The sequence below is a fragment of the Hyalella azteca genome, unplaced genomic scaffold (genome assembly GCF_000764305.2).
Source record: "Hyalella azteca isolate HAZT.00-mixed unplaced genomic scaffold, Hazt_2.0.2 contig425, whole genome shotgun sequence".
Taxonomy (NCBI): domain Eukaryota; kingdom Metazoa; phylum Arthropoda; class Malacostraca; order Amphipoda; family Hyalellidae; genus Hyalella; species Hyalella azteca.
In genome coordinates this window covers 39,624-61,545 of record NW_025930776.1, presented here as the reverse complement: position 1 = coordinate 61,545, position 21,922 = coordinate 39,624, and the positions used below count along the sequence as shown (strand labels likewise).

Here is a 21,922-nt window from a genome sequence, read left to right as displayed (position 1 = left end):
TAAGCACTGCAAGCGAACAGCTCTAAGCACTGCAAGCGAACAGTTCTAAGCACTGCGAGCGAACAGTTCTAAGCATTCAAGCGAATAGTTTTAAGCACTGCAAGCGAAAACTTCCTAGAACTGCAAGCGAACAGTTCTAAGCACTGTTAGTGAGTAGTTTTGAGCACTGTAAGCGATCAGTTTTTAGCAGTTAGCACCGTAAGTGAGCAGTTCTTAGCACTTCAATCGAACAGTTTATAGCAACAGTTCTTAGCGAGCAGTTCAAAGCACTGCAAATTTGCAGTGATAAGCATTGCAAACAAGCAGTTCACTGTAAGCGAGCAGTTCTAAACACTGTAAGTATGTCAGCAAGAGCAATTGGCCTGTACTTTTTCCAGTGCCTTCTTGCTCTTGTGGTCTCCCTTGTGTAATGGGGTTACCCGGCTTTCATTCCATGCATCAGGTACACATTCATTTGCCCGAATCACATTGAATAGTTCAGTTAGTCTGCCAATTGCATTGCCGCCTGGCGCCAGGCGGTAACAACAGACTTATCATAATTGTAATTTATTCAGTCAGCACAATTTCGAATAAATGTCCCCTTTTCTGTCTCAACCACTTCATACATTGATTAATTAATAACTCAAACTGAAAATTAGGCCCTATTTAAATATACGCAAATCAGGAGTTCAACAAAAACGACCGATCTCGCTGCGTCGCATTCACCTCAACTACCACGGAATGACGGACGAGTAGCGTCGTATTTCCCTTCCAATTTCTTCATAGCAAAGCACCGCACGCATTCCTGCCTGCCATCACAAATAAACCAAGATGGCACTATAGTTTCTTAGTGAGCATATTGTCGGGGAGAATGGAGCTGGTGGAGGACAACATTAGACACCGTTCCATGGCGCCCGAACGTTACTGGCCAGCATCCTCAACTGCACAACCACACGCCATCATGCCACCAGGCGCACTGAACTGAATGTCCTCCGAAGTCCGAGCCTCCGCCACTAACCTGTTCGCCAGTGGTGAATCTCCCGCAATAGTTGCAGGCTGAGTGTTGGCTGGAATTAAACATTATCACGAGTATAAATTTCACTCCAGTTGTTGGATATACATTCTTCGACGTAACAATTGCTTTATCTAAAACAATCGTTAAAATAATTCCCACCGAACATAATTTGAGTAAAATAAGTAACCACCAAAGCTAAAACCTTCGTTGACAAAACTGCAGTAGCATTGAAGTCATTTTATTAATCTTGCTGGGACCGTCGCCTTATCAGTAATTGATGGGAAATTGACACCTCCCGATGATTTCATATGATATAACACTAAAATTAACAGATTTCGTTATATCTTTCGGCGTATACGCAACCGTATCTCGATTTTTTCAACATAATTCTGAAAATTACATCATATCTGCCACAGTTTTCTTACCTGCTGCATTCAAGGTTATTCTTTACTCAGTTTCGAAGCGGTGCTATAGTGCTGTGTACAAATTACCTATTATAATTTATTTGTTGTTTGTGAGTTTATGAGCTTAATGCCAAGCTCCGTAAAAACGAGCACATAGCGGTTTTTTCAGGCACGTATCCACGATACCTCTCGTATCGTGATCTTACCTTTAAATTAAGTTTCATTTTTTTCTTGGGAAAGCAGTAAGGTAAGGCTAGGCGATGAATAAAAATCGCTCAGCCTTTGGTTGGTCCAAACAGTAAAATTATTATTTTTTATTGGTTCAAAAAAAGAGTCAGGTGGAACTTCCCCATTTTTCATAAAACGTTGGTTTACAGGGATCCTCCTTCGATTAGCACAAGTAAGTTAGTCGTTAAGCAGGTTAACGTTATTTGAGTACGGGATTGTTGATAACTAGATTTGTGTTGTTTTTTATGATCCAGGGACACCGTCGGGCTAACGCGATAGTTACTGTATATCTAAGAACCTGTTTAACCCAGAGAATTGGTAATAGGTATAAAATTGAAAATTATTCAGTGAATTATATGATATATATCAACTCTGCCTTGTAATAGTTACCATTGTATTATTGCTAACTTCGCAGCACTTGAACAGTATAGACGCTCGTGAACGTCGCTACTTCGATTATATGAAATGATCGGTCGTTTAATAATAATAAAAACTGTCTCGCTGTAACATTAATATAATCTTGTGTGAATAAGAACATAACGTTCACGCTGCAGCACTAATTTGATCCTGTAAGAATTGGAACATAATACTCACGTGTGAATAACCGTTCGATTTACCGCGTATTGAGTCATAGCATGCAGCTACATTTAATAATGAAGTGATCCGTACTTTGATCCACTTAAAACTAACTTGATATTGGGACGAGTTACAAACATTCATTTCAGGTTCTGAACTAGTATTTAATGAATAATTTCTGCTAGTTACAATCTGCTCCTTTATTTTGCGGTACTAATTCAAAGCCATAAAAGTTCCGCCAAAATTATTATTGAATTACATGATCTATATATAAAGAAAGATGACGACATCTCCCGTCTCCCTTCTTCTGTATAACCCATTGAATTGTGTGGCGCCATTGTTTACTTAATAAAACATTAGCGCAAGCAGGATTAAAAAATTGCAGCGATTATCGATCCCGCGCAACGCCGGGCTAACGTGCTAACACGCTAACATAATGTAAAATATTACTTTTTTGCGTTTTTTAAGAGATTTTTGTATGTAATTTTGAATTTTGAAGCCTTGAAAAGAGAATATATTGAGGTTATTTGTGCGCGTATGCATGATGCCTCTCGTGTCGAGATACCCAAATAAAAATTAAGGGTGGTGCACCGATGATTATAGGTGGCAATAGCAGTTTATAGGTGGCGTAACAGTGGGTGGCCAGATCTGTCAAAAATCGACAATAAAACATCAATAAATCGAGAGGGTGGCGAGTATAGGTGGCAGTCAGCGATGAATCAGTGATGAAGTATAGGGTCTGAATAATCGGTAGAGCATTGCAGGCAAATCTCTTTTAAGCCACTGAAAACCGTTTGCCTACACTCTGCACGAAGGTATTTGCCACTGTAATAATTTATCCAACATAGAAAGGTGTTATTGAGTTGCGGGTCATTCGATATCAAGACGAAACCATGACTTCGTTCTGTGTGCTTGGCTTATAAGATTAAGTTTTGTCAAGAAAATTTAGCGTGAATTCGGTAGGTACCAATAAAACTGACTGACAGAAGCAAGGATTTCCCAAACTTTTCAAGCCAAAGTGAAGCCCCTGGCCATGTATCAGACTGTTCCTGATATAAATTGTCCGACGAACAATGGAAAATTTTACTGCAATAAATACAGTTTTTCCATTGATGACAGCGAATCCAATTTCTCATGTTCACCTGAAATATTGCGTAAATTTATTGTGAATTTTGCGTATGCGCCAACTGGCTGTGTTGGAAATATTGCGATCAATTGAGACTAATTATATAATTATTGCTTCATTAAGTATAAATTGTATGGGTCGATTAAGTGTGTTCCATAATATTTACAATTTTCTCAAGTTGCCCCATTTATCTAAATTCAAAAGCCACGTTGACGTAGTCGACAGCGGCTCGGCATCTTTGTAAAGCACAGCGGAGACATCAAGCGCAGCGAGAGATTAGAGAGTCCAGTAAGCACACGTTCANATCCTTCTGCATTGTTAGTATTGGCTTCTGGGTGCCATCCTTCTGCATTGTTAGTATTGGCTTCTGGGTGCCATCCTTCTGCATTGTTAGTATTGGCTTCTGGGTGCTATCCTTCTGCATTGTTAGTATTGGCTTCTGCTTGCCATCCTTCTGCATTGTTAGTATTGGCTTCTGGGTGCCAACCTTCTGCATTGTTGGTATTGGCTTTGGCATACCATCTTGAGTGACGCTGACAGAATAAGCTGCACAACCCGCTGACAGACAGCTGCAAAACCTGCTAACAGACGGAGCTGCAGAACCCGCTGACAGACTGAGCTGCAGAACCCGCTTACAGAATGAGAGCTACCGCGTAAACAGCAGGGGTCGCTTCACGTTTGCACACAGCGTAAAAGGCAGGGATCACTTCATGTCTTCACACAGCTAGTTCAAAGTTTGATGCCATAAATTTGCCACATTAGTTTGAACTACTTAATTAATTTTATATTATATCTGACATTACAAAATTCTTGACTCAGATATTGAATATTGGAACATTTACGTTCCTATATATATTACCACCATGTTTTATTCTCATATATATCTAATCTTGCGCCATAGGTCAATAGTTAATTAATTTGCTGAGTTCGGACCCATTCCCGGTAAGTTTGTGAGATTTAATTGAGTACCGTAAGTATTTTTACTTTCACTACCAGCGCCATATGTTGACTTCATATGGGATGATACTACATTGCTCCGAGGAAATTTGATCCATGTTCATTGCCCGAATCTGGTCAATTATTTAGTGTATTTATCGTGATTTAATCCACTATAAATGGGACATTTATTTACCTAATATAATGCATTGTTGTGCTCCAATAAATAGGTCTTTTTTAAACGTGATAATTTGTTAATCTGTTGAGAGTAGGCTATCGTTTCCGCGATCCTACTGCTAGGAACACTACCAGTGACTTCCGTATATTAACTGACCACTGAGTATTAACTGACTTCACGTTGCGGATCAGTAAAGTGTCTCAAGATCTCGCGTTAGATTGTTGGTAGCGGCGCGGTCGTGAGTAAAATATATAGTAATGCATTTTATCATACTCATATAAGTGGGTTCAAGGGCTGGTGTTCAATTGGACAGTTTACAACGGTTTACAGGATCACTACAGTGCCAGCAAAAATTCACACTAGATTCAGGACTAAATTTTAAATAATATATGTTTAAAAATTACTTTTTAGAGACAACACTTCCAAAGAATCCAGTGTTTCCAATGTTACAGATGTACAATGAATTTCTAATTTTATTTTCGAATATTAAAAAAAATTAAATTTTCATTTTTTTTAATATATAATTTTTTTCCCAAGATTATTTATTCTGTCAATTGATTCATGCATTGCCTCCAACTTCACACAAGTGTGCAAAATTTCAGATCAATTGGACAGGTAAAAGTGTGTCAAATATCAATTATAAGATTTGTAGCAGACAAAATTATTTTTTCATTTTTTTAATATTGAAATTTTTTTTAAATTATTTATTTTGTCATTTGATTCATGCCTTGTCTCCAACTTTACGCAAGTGTGCAAAATTTCAGATCGATAGGAGAAGTAGAAGTGTGTTAAGTTTCGATTATAAGATTTGTAGCAGACAGATAGACAAATAACGAGAAGTGAAGTTAAAGAGAAGTATTGTAAAAAAGCTCTCCATATTTTACTTTTGAAATAATTGTGCCGCAGTCAATTGAATAGTTAAGAATTATATGTTATGTAAATTAAAAAAATAGCATGATAGTCATGAGGGAGATAGTCCCCTTGGCACGCTAGGTACATCCTGAAGAAATAAATCTTATTTTCGATCAACTATCCAATGTGTAAGGTGATTCATTCACCCTATGATTATTGCCAATCTATCTGCACTATCATTGAAATAGAAGAAATAAAATACTGGATTCCTTTCGAGCGTGACCGCGAGCCCACTTTGGCCATGAAAGCACACTGTTAGAAAAAACGGCCGAAAAATGTGTAACACACGTTATATTTCGATGCTCATTTACCGTAATCCGGTCACTCAGGTTACTTACCGTGGTTTGTTGGACTTCAGTGCTCAACGGTAGATGGCGCCACGTTCATCTGTCGAGTTAATACCTAGACGCCATCTTGAGTGGCAGACATCACTTAAGAGCTAAATTTATTCAATTTATTTATGCTAGTTTATACTCATTTTTGTTGTTGGCTGTGATTTTTGTACAAATGATAAGGTATTGTATGTTATTCAGTTGAGTTGCTCATGTTTGTTCTCCTATTCTTTGAGTGTTAATACTTTCAGTTGCGATGGTTCGACATCAGCCGATTTCTAAACTCTATAGACTAGAGCTAGCCAGTGATACTGTGCAGCGAAGTCGACGAGAAACAACCTCTTATTCATTATATTTTGATAATTTCAGGATGAAGTGCTTCTATTCTTGGGGAATTCAAATAGTGCCGACTGCCGAGTTGTGTGCAGTAGGGACTAGGGAGGGAGTCGACCTGGGCGAATTGTGACTTCAGTCAGCCTAGTGACAAATTGTCATTGACGATTTACACTGCTCACAAAGTAGTTTTTGCGAGAGGCAATAAATGAGCAAGTCCGAATATCATATTGTACTGGAATTTTTGCAACTGAAGCTTTCTTTTAAAACCTTGCTGATATTTTGGTTAAACAAGTGTGCTAGTTTCTTGAAATATAGAATATAGATGGAGCATCAACCCTAGAGTTCCACTCTGATAGTCTCTTTTACAGTTAACCAGTGAACTATATAACTAACTTAACTTGGTTGATATGTTTTTTTTTACATTAATTTTATGTGCCAAAACTTCAGCAGATTATTGCACAACTTGAAAATTGAATCCTACCTATCACCATTTTTAGCCCATCACTAATTTCTAAATATTTCTACTTTGTTACTTTAAATTCTGTGATCAGGTGGGAATCAAAATCACAGGTTATATCACAATGTTGGCAGTTTGGCCAACTTGAAACAAATTTTGTCCACTCTTCAATAAGTGAAGCATTCAGTATTGTTACCCTATTATTATCATAACATGCTATAATTTCTAATATTAGTAACAATAAAGGTTCAGTTGAAAATAATAATTTACATTAATATTTTCTATTAATTGTTCAGAGCTTTGACTTTTTACCTACCATCAATTGGCTTACCAGCCCTACCCAATTTGGAATATTGGGCAGAACTTCACCCGCAGCCGCAGAAGTTTCCAAAAATTGCAGCTGAAAACAATTGTTTCACTGATTGTTTTAAAAAGCTGCAGCTGAAAACAATTGTTTCACTGGTTATTTTAAAAAGCTGCTGGATAAGTTAAACCGCTTTTCCAATTTTTCACCAAAGAAAATCGGAAAATGTCATAGGGATGGGTAAAATTGGCCAGATCCACAGGCGTTATTGTCCAATTCACAGGTGGCTTCTGCCAATTTCCCAGTTAGGGCCCTACATACCTAAGACAAGGAGAGAGGCTACTTCAGTCATATTTGGAAGTGTTGAATGTAGTGCTATAATAATAATAACAAATTACTTATTTACTAATCAACTAATCTTTTAATAAATCAATTCCTTATTTAGTCAATAAATAAAACAATACTTTATTCATCACGAAAAGCTACTTTTAGTCAGTTTTTTTGTGACTGAAAAATGTATTGCTCTATATAGTGACTACATAAGTTATTGCTTTATTAAAAGATTGGTTGATTATTAAAAAAATTATTTATTATTATTAATGAAGAAATACATTCAACACTTCTATATTTGACTGAAGTATCTTCTCTACTTCAAAGTCTAGGTAGGACTGGTGGGATAATTGATAATACGTTGAAATTCAAAGCACCAAACAATTAAGAGGTGGTATTTATCTAAGTTATTATTCCAAATAAATCTTCATTTTTAATAATAATATAATAATAGCAATTTTAACATTATACAACTGATAGGGTGACAATGCTCAACGCTGCACAAAATGGAAGGGTGAATTCAGTTTGTTTATGAGCATCTGACATGTTGACCTAAAATGTAATTCCATTATTAAAAATACTATAGTAGAAATATCCAGAAATTGGCAATGGGATAACTATGAGGATAAAATACAAATTGTGTGATAATTGCTGAAGTTTTGGCAAATGAAATTCATGCCAACAAAATCCATCAAGCAAGTTAAGTTAGTTTTTAAAATTTCTGTTCAGTTCTTCACTGCACAAGTATATCTGTAAAAGACTGTAATAATATTTGCTTGATGTATTTTTTACTGTTTCACAAATAAATATTAATCCCATTATTTTCTGTGCTCCCAATCAAATAAAAGAAAACATTAGCATGATTTTATTGATCTGAATTAGCCCCAGATCTCCAGTTTCTCTAGTGCCTCATTTGAGGACAGTTCTTTACTTGCATAAAAACCTGCATTTGATGTATCTCATCACAAGTCTGCATTGTTAATATATGTTACAACATTTTATTGTATCATTACAAGCCACAGAATAATTGCTGTTATAGTCCATTCTCACTCATTTCAATTTAAAATAGAACTATTTAAGGAATTTATTTGTCAATTAGGCAAATAATTTTTCAAGTTTACCTAAAAAATCATCAAGGAATGGTCCATAATGAAAAAGAAATGCACCTGAGCTCGAATTAAGAAGCACCCATGAGCATTTCTGCCTAAAAGTCCATACATTAGAAGTGCTGAAAAACATTCAAGAGTCTGGAGGAGTCTTAAACAATTAAGTGCATGAGTATTGATTACCTTGTACAATTCAAGTTTTTATATTATTTTATGCAATGCTCTATCCATAGAATATGCTTTAAATTGAAAACTTATGTGTATTGCATTGTGATTGTATTTTCTAGCAATGCTTGTTGAATTAAACCTCACTAACAGTATAGTTAGTTTTATAATTTCTCAATTAAATTACAAATTTTGTACTTTGGCATTAGAGTTTTCATAATTATTTACAACACAATAATTATTTTCCAGCTGAATCACCTGCAGAGCCAGCAATGGGCGTGGAGACAGAAAATCCCTACAAGAAGTATTGCAGTACTTACTGCACTTCTCTGCATCATCATGGCCGTCACACTCTGATTTGTGACTGGATTCTTTAGACGTAGAGGTGAAGCTGACTTCATGTGAGCTTTCATGAAAGACTCTTCATGTGAGCTTTCCATGAAAGAGGCCATACGACCCATGCTTTTTCGTCTTGGTTTATATGCTGCACATTGTCAAAAATGTCACTAGTTTATTGACACTATTCACTGAAAATCAGTTCAGCTCTGAGAAAAAATATGTTAGTGGACTGTCGACTTGGTTCTGCTTCAATATTTGGATAATCTTGTGCGTTGATGATTAAAACAGAGGTTGATTGTATTAATTACATATTTTGCCTCTTCAGGACCGTCATTAGTGCACGCAGAGCAGCGCTGTCCTTCGGTCAGCAAATGCGAGGTGCCGTGCCTCGTGGACGGACTGGTGACGCTTCTCGCTTCCCACTACGCCTCAGACAACGAATAACCGAATGCAGTCTGCGCAGCTGTGGTATCTGAAGAGGTTTGTGATTCACTCTGTATATTGTGGCTCGGCAGTTTCCGCTTCATTAACGTATTTTAATGTATTTTTAGAGCCGATACCAGGAATTTAAAACTTTAATCATTTGGACAAAATCGCCAAATTGAACAAGATAGGCATTTAATGAATTCAAATATTGATAAAACGAATCGAGTGGCTGATTTCACTGCTAATTATGGCAATAGCTCTCACAAATGTGCTCATACAATCTTCTGTTTATGATACATTGATCATACTAAGGCCTCAGGCCCTCCATTCATTGATTTGAAATTCATTGTTGTCCTTTTTCCAGGTGGAGGCTCCATCAATTTTTATAAATGCAATTATTTTGAACTAACTTGAATAACTTTTGCAGGTACTCTGCGAGCCAAAATTCTTCATTCGCGGGAGTGCATACAATAGTGACCACGAGGAGAGGTGTCGACTGGGGAATGTCTGCTGTTTGGCCCGACCGCGGAACCCACAGAAGCAAATTGGCACGCAGCCTGGGTACCCCACGGCGAAGATTCTGCTGAGTTCCTGGCACGCGTCCTCCAAACCTACGCTCATTCTTTCCGGATTGTCTCTGCCCCTCCAGTGCAGACTCGTGAAGATGGCCCTGCTTTCCCGCTTTGGTCATTTCTTTGCCAAAGTATTGGTATGTGGCTGCCTGCCAGCAGGCTCCTATGTGGGGCCTTTACGGACCCTTAGCAGGGCCATCGCCTCCAACATCGCGGGGACCACTGCGAACAACAGGATCCAGGCCGTCTTACCTCTCCAGGTTCCGGACTGCCTCAACTCCCTAGGGTCCTGCCGCCTCAACTCCCCAGGGTCCTGACCGCCTCAACTCCCCAGGGTTGACCGCATCACCACCCCAGAATCCTGGCCCGCAATACTCCCGCACCCCTACCACTCCGAGCTGGATCAGCACCGTTCGTGCTTTTGTAGGCACCTTGCGTTCTTCACATTCAGGGTGGGCCCCTTCGCAAGCGCGGCTTGTCTCGAGTGTGGGGGAACCATTCCGCTCCACTGAGCACCTCTTCGACTGCCTCTCCCTACAACGGACGTTTCCATGTAACTAGATTTTCTCTGAGACGTTCCCTTGTGATTTTCACAATCTTTTGCATACGTCGACTGTTATTTTACAGTGCTTTTTATTTCAATGTTAAGGTATAGTATATTACCGCTTTAGTATATTACGTCTCACTTGCGTTGATTTGGTCTAATCACTGATATCGGGAATGATGACCTGTTATTGGCACCCGTACGCCATTTAGATTCGGATTAAAAATTGTATTTAATTCACTTAAGTTTTAATTTGCCAATAATGTAAATTTCTTACTGGAGTGGTAACTAATTTCTACTGATTTTATTTGTTAGGAATAGTAATGTAACAGTAAATATTCTCCTTATCAATATATTCACGATGCATTAAACCGCAGTTTCTTTATTTTTATCAATGAAGATGCATCTATATATCCGTGGAATTTTTTCCTGCATGCATATACAGTCTGCGATGTAGCTTCCGAAAAATATTTCAGTTGAACCAATAAAGATATGAACAAATTCCTCGCGTTATTATTCATCGTGCCTCGCTATGTCTCTCTAAGTTTCGCCATGTCTTAAGTTATGTCTCGTCATGTCTCTTTATGTCTCGCTGTCCTCTCATGACTCGCCATGTCTCCTTGTGTCTTACTGTCTCCTTATGTCTCGCTATGGCTCCATATGTTTCGCCATGTCTCCTTATGTCTTGCTATGGCTCCATATGTTTCTCCATGTCTCCTCATGTTTTGCTATGTCTCCTTATGTCTCGCTAAGTCTCCATATGACTCCTTATGTCTCGCTATGTCTTGCTATGTCTCCTTATGTCTTGCTATGTCTCCTAATGTTTCGCTATTTTTCCTTATATCTCCATATGTCTCCTTATGTCTTGCTATGTCTCGCTATGTCTCGCTATGTCTCTTTATGTCTCGCTATATCTCCCTATGCCTCGCTATGTCTCCTTATGTCTCGCTATGTCTCATTATGTCTCGCTATGTCTCCTTATGTCTCGCTATATCGCCTTATGTCTCGCTATGTCTCTCTGTCTCCTTGTGTCTCGCTATGTCTCCATATGTCTCGCTATATCGCCTTATGTCTCGCTATATCGCCTTATGTCTCGCTATGTCTCCTTATGTCTCGCTATGTCTCCTTATGTCTCGCTATGTCTCCATATGTCTCGCTATATCGCCTTATGTCTCGCTATGTTTCCATGTCTCGCTGTGTCCTTATGTCTCGCTGTCTCCTTATGTCTTGCTATGTCTCCTTATGTCTCGCTATGTCTTCTTATGTCTCGCTTTGTCTCCTTATGTCTCCTTATGTCTCGTTATGTCTCGCTATGTCTTCTTATGTCTCGCTTTGTCTCCTTATGTCTCGCTATGTCTTCTTATGTGTGGCTATGTCGGATTACAATAGTCTGTATGAAAGAAACTGTAGGAAGCCGTAAAGTACAAAACGGGCGTACCGTTTTCGTGCGGGAAAACGTTCCCGTCGTTTAATTTAACGGTGAATAACCGGCCACTGTAACGCCGGTGGGAACGTTTTTTTTACGGTCGATTTTCTAACAGTGCAGATATCAAGTCTGAACTAATGTGCGCACATTCGTACTTTGGGGCAAGACACCAAACCATCACAATGGCAGCAGACTGTACTTACCATCAAGATTGCAAAATAAAATTCGGCGATAAGAAGAGCAAAATTACGTGCATGCAATCCTTTATTAGGAATATGTCATTATTATTCTCTGCAATGAACTGCCTACGAGGCGAATTCTGTTTAATGCTGGCAAACCTTTTATAAGAATGTATGAGTACTTAAATAATTGTGACGAGTTTTGATTTGATTTGTCCCATACAGATAATTTTTTCACTTAAGAAATAGAAAATGAAAAGAAAATAGTTTAAACGTCAATGTAATTCTTTAAAATAGCACTCATGCACGTAAACAATTATATAATAGGAAGAATTTTATTGGGATTACAGATCCGTGAGTATTTATTTCCGAAATTGTAACCATGTTATGTTTGATTATTATACTTCTGTAATATCGAACTCTAATTTTTCCAGTCATGCGATGAAAAAGGCATTAAAAATAAAGCGGTGAAAGGTAAAATGGCAAAGTATGACACGCGAAAGATGATCAAATACAGATTTTAACTTTACTCAAACTGCATATCGATCAAGAATAATGTCAAAGACAAGGGTACTCGTTTGAAAATACCGACGCGACATGTAAGAAACCAGCTAGCTACTCGTGAATTCAATTCATGTCGTTTACTTCACGTTTGAAAGTTTTCACGCACAAATAACGTGATCCAGTTGCATTTCTACGCCTTCTGGAATGTTTTGAAGCACGGCCTCTTCTAACTGAATCAGTCTACTGAATCAGCGGTCTATGTACCGCCTCAATACTTCTCATGTCAAACTTGAGACTTCCTCGTATAAGATCTTTCGTACAGTTATAATTTTCTTCGTCAGTCTACCGACCAGAGCGCTCATGTTAGGTTAGGTTAGGTTGTAACCGAGCATATGACGCACACATTTTAGAGGTGTGTAACGTTCCTTGTGACGAACATGTCACCGTCTTCCACGTCGCTTGTGTCAATGACGTAAGCCACGACGCTGCTATATTGTCCCTTAGGAGACGTCGCTGTGATCACAAGAGAGTTGGACACAGACTTGATGTTCGAAATGTCGCTAATTCCGTATTCCGTAGGCTTGACCAACTGCTGGAAGGCGTTCACCCTCATAGGTATGTAGACGAACAACACCAAGTTGACTGACTTCTTGCTCACCACTCGAACGCTGCACCGAAAAAAGACGTTAATGTACCTCAAAGCCGTAAATTGTTACTTCCCATTACTTTGAGATTAGGATACATGTTTTAGAACGTGGATTTAATTCAAGAATAAACTGGATTACGCGTTGTTTGATTTTGTACCAAGTAATATGTTTTCATTGACTATCATGCGAACACGAATATGCATTCACTGTGAGGCATCGTAAAAAATGTATAAGGTATATTGAATCAAAACCTTGATCATATTTGACAGCATGCCTATCTTTCTTAGGCTTGCACTTCTTTTGAGATATGTTGTAAATACTTGACCTTTTCCGCGGAAATACAATGGGGTATCCTAAAGAGTCGGCAGCGTTGATGGTAAAAGTTTCATCCGCTTCAGCAGTGTTGGTGATACTGAAGTGGACCGAAAGTTTCTTTCCACGTCTCCCCCACACCTCACGGCCGCTGCCAAGACAAACTCGAAACTCGCATGGCATCTGCATCTGCTGGCTCATGCGTACGAGATCTCGACCTGATCGAGAGCGTTCGACGATAGTATCAAATTTTAACATGTCCTCTTTGAATTAAGATGCCCAGTGAGCACCAAGTGCGTCAACGCATAGGGTAGTTGCTAACATAGTTCACTCCAAGAGTCACGAAATTATACTGCAAAGGCGTACTCAACCATTTATCAATGAGCACCTTAATATTATAAAATCTAAATGCATATTTACGGCATTGCTTGCATATAATATGAAGTTGAGATGAATTTTGCTGCTATGGAGGAATTCAATTCCCAATAAAGTATTGACAGATCACCAAAATTATTTTCAGCAAATTTCTGTCCCTTTAAAGTTTAGTCCCAGTCAAATCATCTTGGCACTGAGTTTTATTATTCACCTCCAGAGTCATGTGCCGTGTAGACGATGCTAAATGGCAACAGTGGCAGAGTGGTGGAATCGTTTAGTCTGGCATAAGTGATGAATCGAGGTGAGGTTGTTGGCAACTGTAGAGAGCGGGAGGAGTCAGGGCTAGCGAGCGGCGTCAATTCTACGGATATCACTCTCTGCAAACTGGCCGTGTCGATGCCGGGCACAACTACTCCTAGGTATTCGTGCATGCCTGTTGTAAAGAGAGTTGTGTTTTGGTCGTGTTGCTGCGGTTGCGGTGCCACTTGGAAAGAGTGGAAGAGAACAAGAGGGGGCGTGGAGTGGCCAGACCGAAGGAGAAATGAAAAAGACAGTTGGAAATGAGGACAGACGCATAGCGCATAATTAGGTTGTTTCGTTGGGTTGTGTTAGGTTTGGGTTGGGTGCGGGATGATAGAAAACCCGTCACCGCTTTGATTGATTGCTGTGGAGGAGTGAGGGGTGAATTTGCAGTTCGATGCAATATTAAGTTTGTGCAAATTTGAGGGCTGTTATATTAAAAACTCTTTCTACTTTCGTTTTTTAACCCTCTTTTTCACCTTTTTGTGGTATTTATTACTTTGTTTGTGCATATTTCAAATAATGGTTTGATGGGATGAGTGGTGATAATGGTTATGATGAAGGTGATAGGGGGTGAGTAGCTCGAGTCTCGGAGAGAGGTCAGTTGATGTGGTGGTACAAGAAGATTCGGTCATGTCTTTCCTGTGCGTCACTCGGTGAGTCGAGGCAGTCCGTGAGCGTCGTTAATATTGAGCCCCCGTGCCTGGTAGTGGTCCGAACACCGGCCTCAGCTTGCTCGCTGAGGCAAGCCCGGTGGGTTCGAGGCGGGAGGAGGGAGCACGAGGGAATGGGATGATGTCAAATATATAAAGGAATAGTAGAAAACGTGGCACAAAAAAAAATAAGTCTTAATTCCTAGTGACACGCACTCTCTTCAGGAGGCTGAAAAAAATTCGAGAGGTTGGGCGAGAGTTCAGAGCACTGGACACCAGAACCACTTGGTAGTAGCCACGAGGGGCCACTTGTGTTTTTCGCGGGATATATCCGTATTTATCTATTCGCATCATGAAATATGCAGTTCCAATTATCTCTCCATATTAATTAAACCCTTCACACATCTTCCGGTCACCCGAATAACCAACACAACTATAGGTGTGACTCACCTGTAGTAGAGGGGTGTGATAAACGTTGCATAGACGGGTAACTGCTGTTGACGTCAGCGTGGTAGAATGAAGGGATGACATCCGTCGCTGACGAGGCCGTAACTATGACTGACGCGACGCCAGATGGAAAGTACGTCAATGTCAGATATTTAACTCTTTTCGTCAATGCCAACCTGACAAGCATGAACGTGCGCCCCACTTTGTACTGTAAACAAAGGCATGCAAGATATTCTGAAAAATTTCCTGAAATTTTCCATAGCATAGTACATCGTCAAGCACAACACACATGCATGATGAACATGCTGCCGCACGCGTGCAACCTTTCTGATTTTTTTACGCGCTTTCAAAACCAGCATCGCCATTATATGGCAGAATCATTTGACGGGAGCTCTTGTATGTGGCTTGTCTACTTGATAATTCAAGATATGCCTGGTAAAACGTACCCTGAGTTCGTTTAGCTAAGCTGCTAAAGCAACCCGAGACCATGCTGCAAACACCACCTTTAACGGCGCTCAAGCGCCACTCAACAGCGACATTGAGAAATCCACTGAGATTCACAAAACTCGAAGTCACCGTTAGCTCTTCTTATCTCGTTGTCGCTATCACATTTCACCGGAAACGTTTATCAGTTGTATTATTACAGCAACTGGGCAGAAATGAAAACTAATATAAGAAGACTGCTATAAACCAATATCATGAACACTTTACATTTCATAGATGATGGTATATAACAAATACATTAAACAATTTTAAAAGAATCGGTATTGTCAGTGACGCAAAATATAGCATTGGAGAATAAAATTTCTAGCATCAAAATGTTAGGAATTACGGAAGTACATTCTTGAATCTCTGAGGCTTCACATGATGGTATATGGCCGATTTTATTTTAATTATTTATATTTGCTCGTTTTTGCATCTGTCCATTGTTGTTGTAGTTTATTTTCGAATACATCAGTCTTGTCCTGCATTTTTGGTCATCTATCATTTTAGCTAAAACACTAAACATGCATGTAACGTTACTCGTCATAGCTAGACAGCTTTGCAATAGACGAGTGACGTCGATAGATAGCTTTGCAGTAGAAATCGGATCTTCTGCCTTTCTGAAGAATAAGCAGCCAAATTGGATGCATGCGATAAATAGACATGTAGAATTACGCCCCAATGTAGATATCAAAGGTTGATTAAACGTTGTTTCAACGAAATTAACTAATAATCATCGTAGTTTCAACGGCATTTGCATTGAGGGGATGTAAACGTCAACACGTCTTTTAATATTAAGCTTAACTTGTAAAGGTGTTTTTAGCCGTGAATACTTGTGAGAAAGTATTTAATGTAGGTAATGTAAATGTCTATCAAACTTTCTATGTATTGTAAAAGTAGGTAATATTATGCTTACTTATTATTATGTCCCATTCATCCGACTCGTTGCCAACTGGCTGCTCCGAAAATTAACGAGAGCGCACTACGCCAACTTGTGTCGGGCTTTGACAGTAGCACATGGTTTCAGTCATAACATGATGAAGGAAAAATACATGTAAGGGCCTAAAAGCCATAGTGCTGTATGTCCATTCTCCATAGCTATTGCCTCAACCCCGTACGGGCAAACTTATCGTCAATCTTGCATCTTATCGTCAATCTGGCACGTTATGCCAAAGTTTGACATCCAAGACGGATGACTGATGGGCGTCCATGCGATTCCAACTTTTCTTCAGTTTTTGCTCCCTCGACCATGAAAGGACGTAGTTGTCACCGCTGAATTGATCGTGAATTGGACAAACAATATTAAATTGCAGAGATTTAGATGGACGCGGTGGTTTCGACAGTGGTTACTGGAGAGAAGAAAACCTCAAGTGAAGTTTTACGGTAATTACAATGGGAACCACCAGATGCCGTAATTACTTACGTAAGGATATAGAAATCTATAGCAAATTCTTCAATTTTGTAGAACCATACTTTTAAAAATCGACTCCGAAGTGAGGACTTCGACCATGCAGCCACGAAGAAAAATTTTTGCTACTCTGAGAGTTTGGCTACCGGGCGTAGCTACAAAGACTTCGAGTTCAAAACAATATTTTCGAAACAAGCTTTAAGTTTAATAATATTGGAGACCTGCTAGTCCAGTTACAATGTTATGAAGATGTACTTTAAGGTAAATAATATGAGAATATTTTTAGAGGGTCAATAATGTTGTTGACACTTATTTTCAATGTACAGTACGAAATGATATTACTTTCTTTGGTACGAATACTTAGTTAGCTGTAGGATCTACTTAATTGCAATTAATCAAGTCGCATCGGTCAGTGTATTTTTTGTGTCCCTGTTGTCTTTCAATTTAATTTGCCGCGGGCATGGAAAACTGCAGTCAAGATCTATGAACTCAAAAAAATGGTGCGACCCGTCTCGTAAGTCTTGTAATGTCAGTTTTCCGTCTTGGGTGTTAAACTTAGCATGACTTGACGATAATTAAGTTTGACCGTGTGGACGGGACTTAGAACTTGCCCGAATTGAGCGTGGTCAACTATCTGGCCCGAGAAGTTGAATCTAACACCTGCTGGTAGAAATGTCGTCTAATAACAAATGTAGACACGAGAAAAAATGCTCTGTAGATAAAGTTAGTTTTTTAATCAAGTTAAATCTTTACCTTCATAATGCCTAATGTGACAGGAACCTGGTGGTGCCGTGATCTATAATAGTCATAAGGTTTTCTGGTTGTCGTTGGAGAATCACCAAGTAGATCAGTAATCGATCCTGGAAAATTTAGAAAAGTAAAATAGTCTCAGCAGAGTGATCACATTAGAAATTTAAAACAAAATATCAACAACAACACATTTATTAGTTAGCGTATCAAAAAACCCCTTATTAATATTACTTTTATTAATATCATTATTAATATTACTACATAGTGAATAGTGAATGCAGAGTCCTCTCTGCGATCTCATCTCCCTGTGATGCTCTCTTTTATCTTGACCAACAATTTTACATTGTGACGTGATTGCTTACTCATGATTATTTGCCTTTAAATTCAATCCAAACTCCAGCAGGCGAATTAGTTCGCGTTTCCTTTAATTATTCATCTTCAGCAGAACGAATAGCCTTCTCGCTCCCCGTTTAGTTTTTCAAGAGCACACTATCTTCTGACCTCGCACCGCGCCCACATGACGGCTGCTCTGATCCACCTTTCACACGCGCTAGTGAGGATCTCGACTGCATGAGATGCAGTCCCAGGTGCAACTGACTGATTTATCTCTGCCACGCAAGTTTTAGAGGTACGGTAGATTGAGTTGGATATTTTTCCCGTCCTTCTGGCAAGATATACTGTAATATACATTGGAGTTTCTAAAGAACTCAAACCGATAATGATGACTCGCCACCATTAGGGAACTCCATTTTTGCATATATATATACCAATTGATCCATACATGAAAGTTCGTCTATTCAATATTTATTTTTCTGACAAAGGGTATTTCTCTCATTTTATACAGATGGCATTCGAGGAGCTTCAGGCCATGGGCAGTCGGCTAAGCACTGATTATTTGCAGACCTATTCGTTCTCTAAATCTATCGTGCATTTTAAACGATTTATCGACAGATTTGCATGGTTATTAGCCGTTTCTCGCTTTCCTTCTTCCTCTTTTATTCAAAATTAGTAGAGGCCTCATGGGTGCAAAGAATTATGTGAATGAATTCCACACGGCAGTTTTTATTTCCAGTAGACTGAAGTTTATGGCCTTGCAACCCACACGGTCTATCAATTCAGTTCACGCAATTCTGAAACATTTTTACAACTATCATACATCTTACCACATTTGTAAGTTAGCTACGTTTTTTCTAAGAACAAAAGATATTGTTTTATATCCACGTCTTGCGCATAGTCAGGCACTTTGGGTGGTTATCAAATATGTAGGAGTTGGAAAACTGCTTTGGATACAAGTAGCATTTCAATATCGAGCACACACAGTTGTCTGGTTGTAATCCTAGAAATCCAATTGAATTTAATAGAAGCATTCCTTGGTCTTCAATCAGGCTTGCACAAATGCATATTGCATAACTTTTTCTAAACTTAACATACATTTAGAAACCTAGAAAAATCCATCGGGAGATCCTTTCCGTTTGAAAGCAGATTTCTTTTAAGAAAAAGAGATTTGTTTGCCCTCTCCATGCACGGGAGGTCCGTTTAGTGCATACAACAGCGATTGCACTTTTACATAACGGATCAGTCCCTTATCTCAGAGTCCATTAGACTAGGCAATTTGACCCCAGTGACAAACATTGGTTGACGTTCTGTTAGCACGTTTTACTAAGAGCCATTTGACACAGAGTTCAGATTCAACGTAGCAAACTTTTTTACAATTTATTGCTTTCCAATGGAGCGCGAGGGATTCGATTCCAGTTCATAATGGTTAGGTGCCAAAAATCCATCCATTAATAATAATAATAGCGGTTTCAGCGTTTAGTAGGCCGTAGGTCTGTCGCCGATTCTTAACATAGCAGAACATTCACAGCATTTTGCGGTCTCGAACTCGCAACTCACTGTTACAATTCTGCTGTGCTTAACCGCCCGGCCTCCTCGCCGATTCTGACCAGAAACTGGCGCACAGAGCTGGGATCGAACCCGCGCCTCTCTGCGCCAATCTTGGTACTCTGAACTGTAACCACTGGGCCACCCAATCCGTCCAAATTATAGACGGATTGGCGAATCCCATGGAATAGAGCTCCATCCGACGAGTATGAGTGATTCTCGTCTATAAAATCTAAATTTATCTCAGAAGATACAGTTCGTCATAAAATTAAAAAATTCTCCGATTCATTTTATCGATCGTACTAATAAATTTCTAACACCCACCACCATCAGCCGTCATAGCTGCCGAGACAAAAGTGCCGTAGAGCGATATGCCGACTGCCTGCACGCGATTATCCACTGTGATGTTGATGATCTTGGCACTCGACCCCGAAATATCGCGATACAACACAACCTGTGCAAGACATGATCAGAACAGAATACAACTTGCCCAGAATGCAACCTGAACAAAAACAATATGTACACAACACAATTTACCGAAAAAAACCCTCATGAAAAATAAAAACTGCAACACAACTTACGCACCTAATATTTTGTATCCTGTGAAGTCGAAGAAAAGTTCAATCTATCAGGTAAAATAAAAGTAATTACAATGAGTTTATCATAATCAAATGTAAATAATTCCTTGATAGCAAAATCCCATATGCGGAGTGCATCATATAAATAAGTTTCAGCCACAAATCACAAGCCACTGATTTTTTACCTCGTATAACTCTGCAGTGAATGCCTATAGATAAATTATTACAATTGCCACTTTTTGGCCGAAGATTTAATAGCTGTCAGTAAAGGACCCATGCCATAATTCTATTTTAAATATTTACATCCATACTCTACAGTCAACTATAAACTAGAATAGCCGTGCGTAATTTATGTACTTATGTTCATCATAAGTACATAAATTTTTCCTTTCCCTTCCTTAGTTCCCTGTGCTCGAAAGTTCGTTGCCTACGCCGCATTGTAACCAATAAACTGAGCTCACGACTAGGCCTGTGATCAATAAGTATTCCTCGCAAAATAAGCGGAAGTTAAGTTAGCCTACAGGCATTAGGAAATAAAGACGCAATTGAACACTCGTTAGTGAAACATTACCTAAAATTTCTAAAAATTCTCGGTAAAATGCTTACATTTTAGAATTAAATTGCAATTAGCCATTAGAACTTAGGTTGCTTCCCACTAGATTGGCCATTATGTCTCTAATCAGCCTCAGATTGACTCTGCTATCCATAACCGAGTAACACTAATCGTAGATCAGGAGCATAATACTTCATATCATTCATACGATTACCACCAACTACAAAAGCATATCGACCAGGATGGAATAACTTTGTGTACACAAGTTAAGCGGAAAATCACTGCCGTGCTGTCGTCGTACTTGCCTAAATTTAGCTGTAATAATGCGATGAGTCTCACCAGGATCTAGTTAACTTTTGTCTTTCCATGTCTTTGTCCCCACAATAATATTATATACAGTGGGAGCAAAAAGTATCCGATACAAAGGAAAAACTTTATTTAATTAAAGCTTATTCAACAAAGTAACATAAACAAACATTATTCTAGTGTAAATTTACACAGGAAATACAAATATCATATTAAAACATCATTAAATGATGACTTCATAATTGCAATTTTGTAAAAGTTAAGGTTCAAAATGCATCCAACATATAGTTAGCAAATTTACTCAATACTTCGTCATGTGACCTTAAGCCGCCAAACTGCTTATAACCGGTTGAATTACATGTTCACAAGATTAACACATATGCTAATAAGAATTTTAGCCCAATCTTCCTTGCATATATCTTTCAATTGGATAAGATTTCTTGAATCTCTCTCTTGTACCCTCAATTTAAATTCCCGCCACACATTTTCAATCGGATTGATGTCAGGTGAGTTGCCCTAGCCGTGTGCTTAGGTTCACTGTCTTGTTCAAATATCCAACCTTGAGGAAGGTTCATTTTTTCAGCTGATTTCACGAGAAATCTCTCAGTCTCAAGAATGCTCCGATACATTTCGGAGTTCATCCTTCCTTCTATGATTTTCAATTCCTCAGGGCCTGCAGAAGAGAAACAACCCTAAAGTATTATGCTGTCACTTCCAAACTGTGCTGTTGGGATGGTATTCTTTAGGTGAAATGCAGAGTTCTTCTGTCTCAAAACAGGACTGACACAGTTCTGACCAAACAACTCAATTTTAATCTCCTCTTCGATAATATTTTATCCCAAAAGCTTGAAGGTT

General features: G+C 38.9%; 1 protein-coding gene and 1 long non-coding RNA gene across 3 annotated transcripts in view; one reads left to right on the top strand and one right to left on the bottom strand.

Moving 5' to 3' along the window:
- The first annotated feature begins 8,635 nt into the window (after nt 1-8,635).
- LOC108669524 lies at nt 8,636-9,876 on the top strand. Its single transcript, XR_001930666.2, has 3 exons — nt 8,636-8,769; nt 9,049-9,203; nt 9,577-9,876. It is a non-coding gene; the product is annotated as an uncharacterized LOC108669524 (long non-coding RNA).
- A 1,997-nt stretch (nt 9,877-11,873) lies between these two features.
- Nucleotides 11,874-21,922, bottom strand: part of LOC108669523 — a 29,614-nt gene continuing 19,565 nt past the window's right edge. For both annotated transcript variants that reach the window (XM_047879880.1, XM_047879883.1), the window contains exons 11-16: nt 19,955-20,084; nt 17,753-17,859; nt 15,112-15,316; nt 13,920-14,141; nt 13,347-13,551; nt 11,874-13,042 (exon numbers count right to left, since the gene is read on the bottom strand). In XM_047879880.1, coding sequence (XP_047735836.1) covers nt 12,781-13,042; nt 13,347-13,551; nt 13,920-14,141; nt 15,112-15,316; nt 17,753-17,859; nt 19,955-20,084 — 1,131 coding nt within the window. In that variant the 3' untranslated portion in view covers nt 11,874-12,780. The remainder of the gene's footprint in view (nt 13,043-13,346; nt 13,552-13,919; nt 14,142-15,111; nt 15,317-17,752; nt 17,860-19,954; nt 20,085-21,922) is intronic.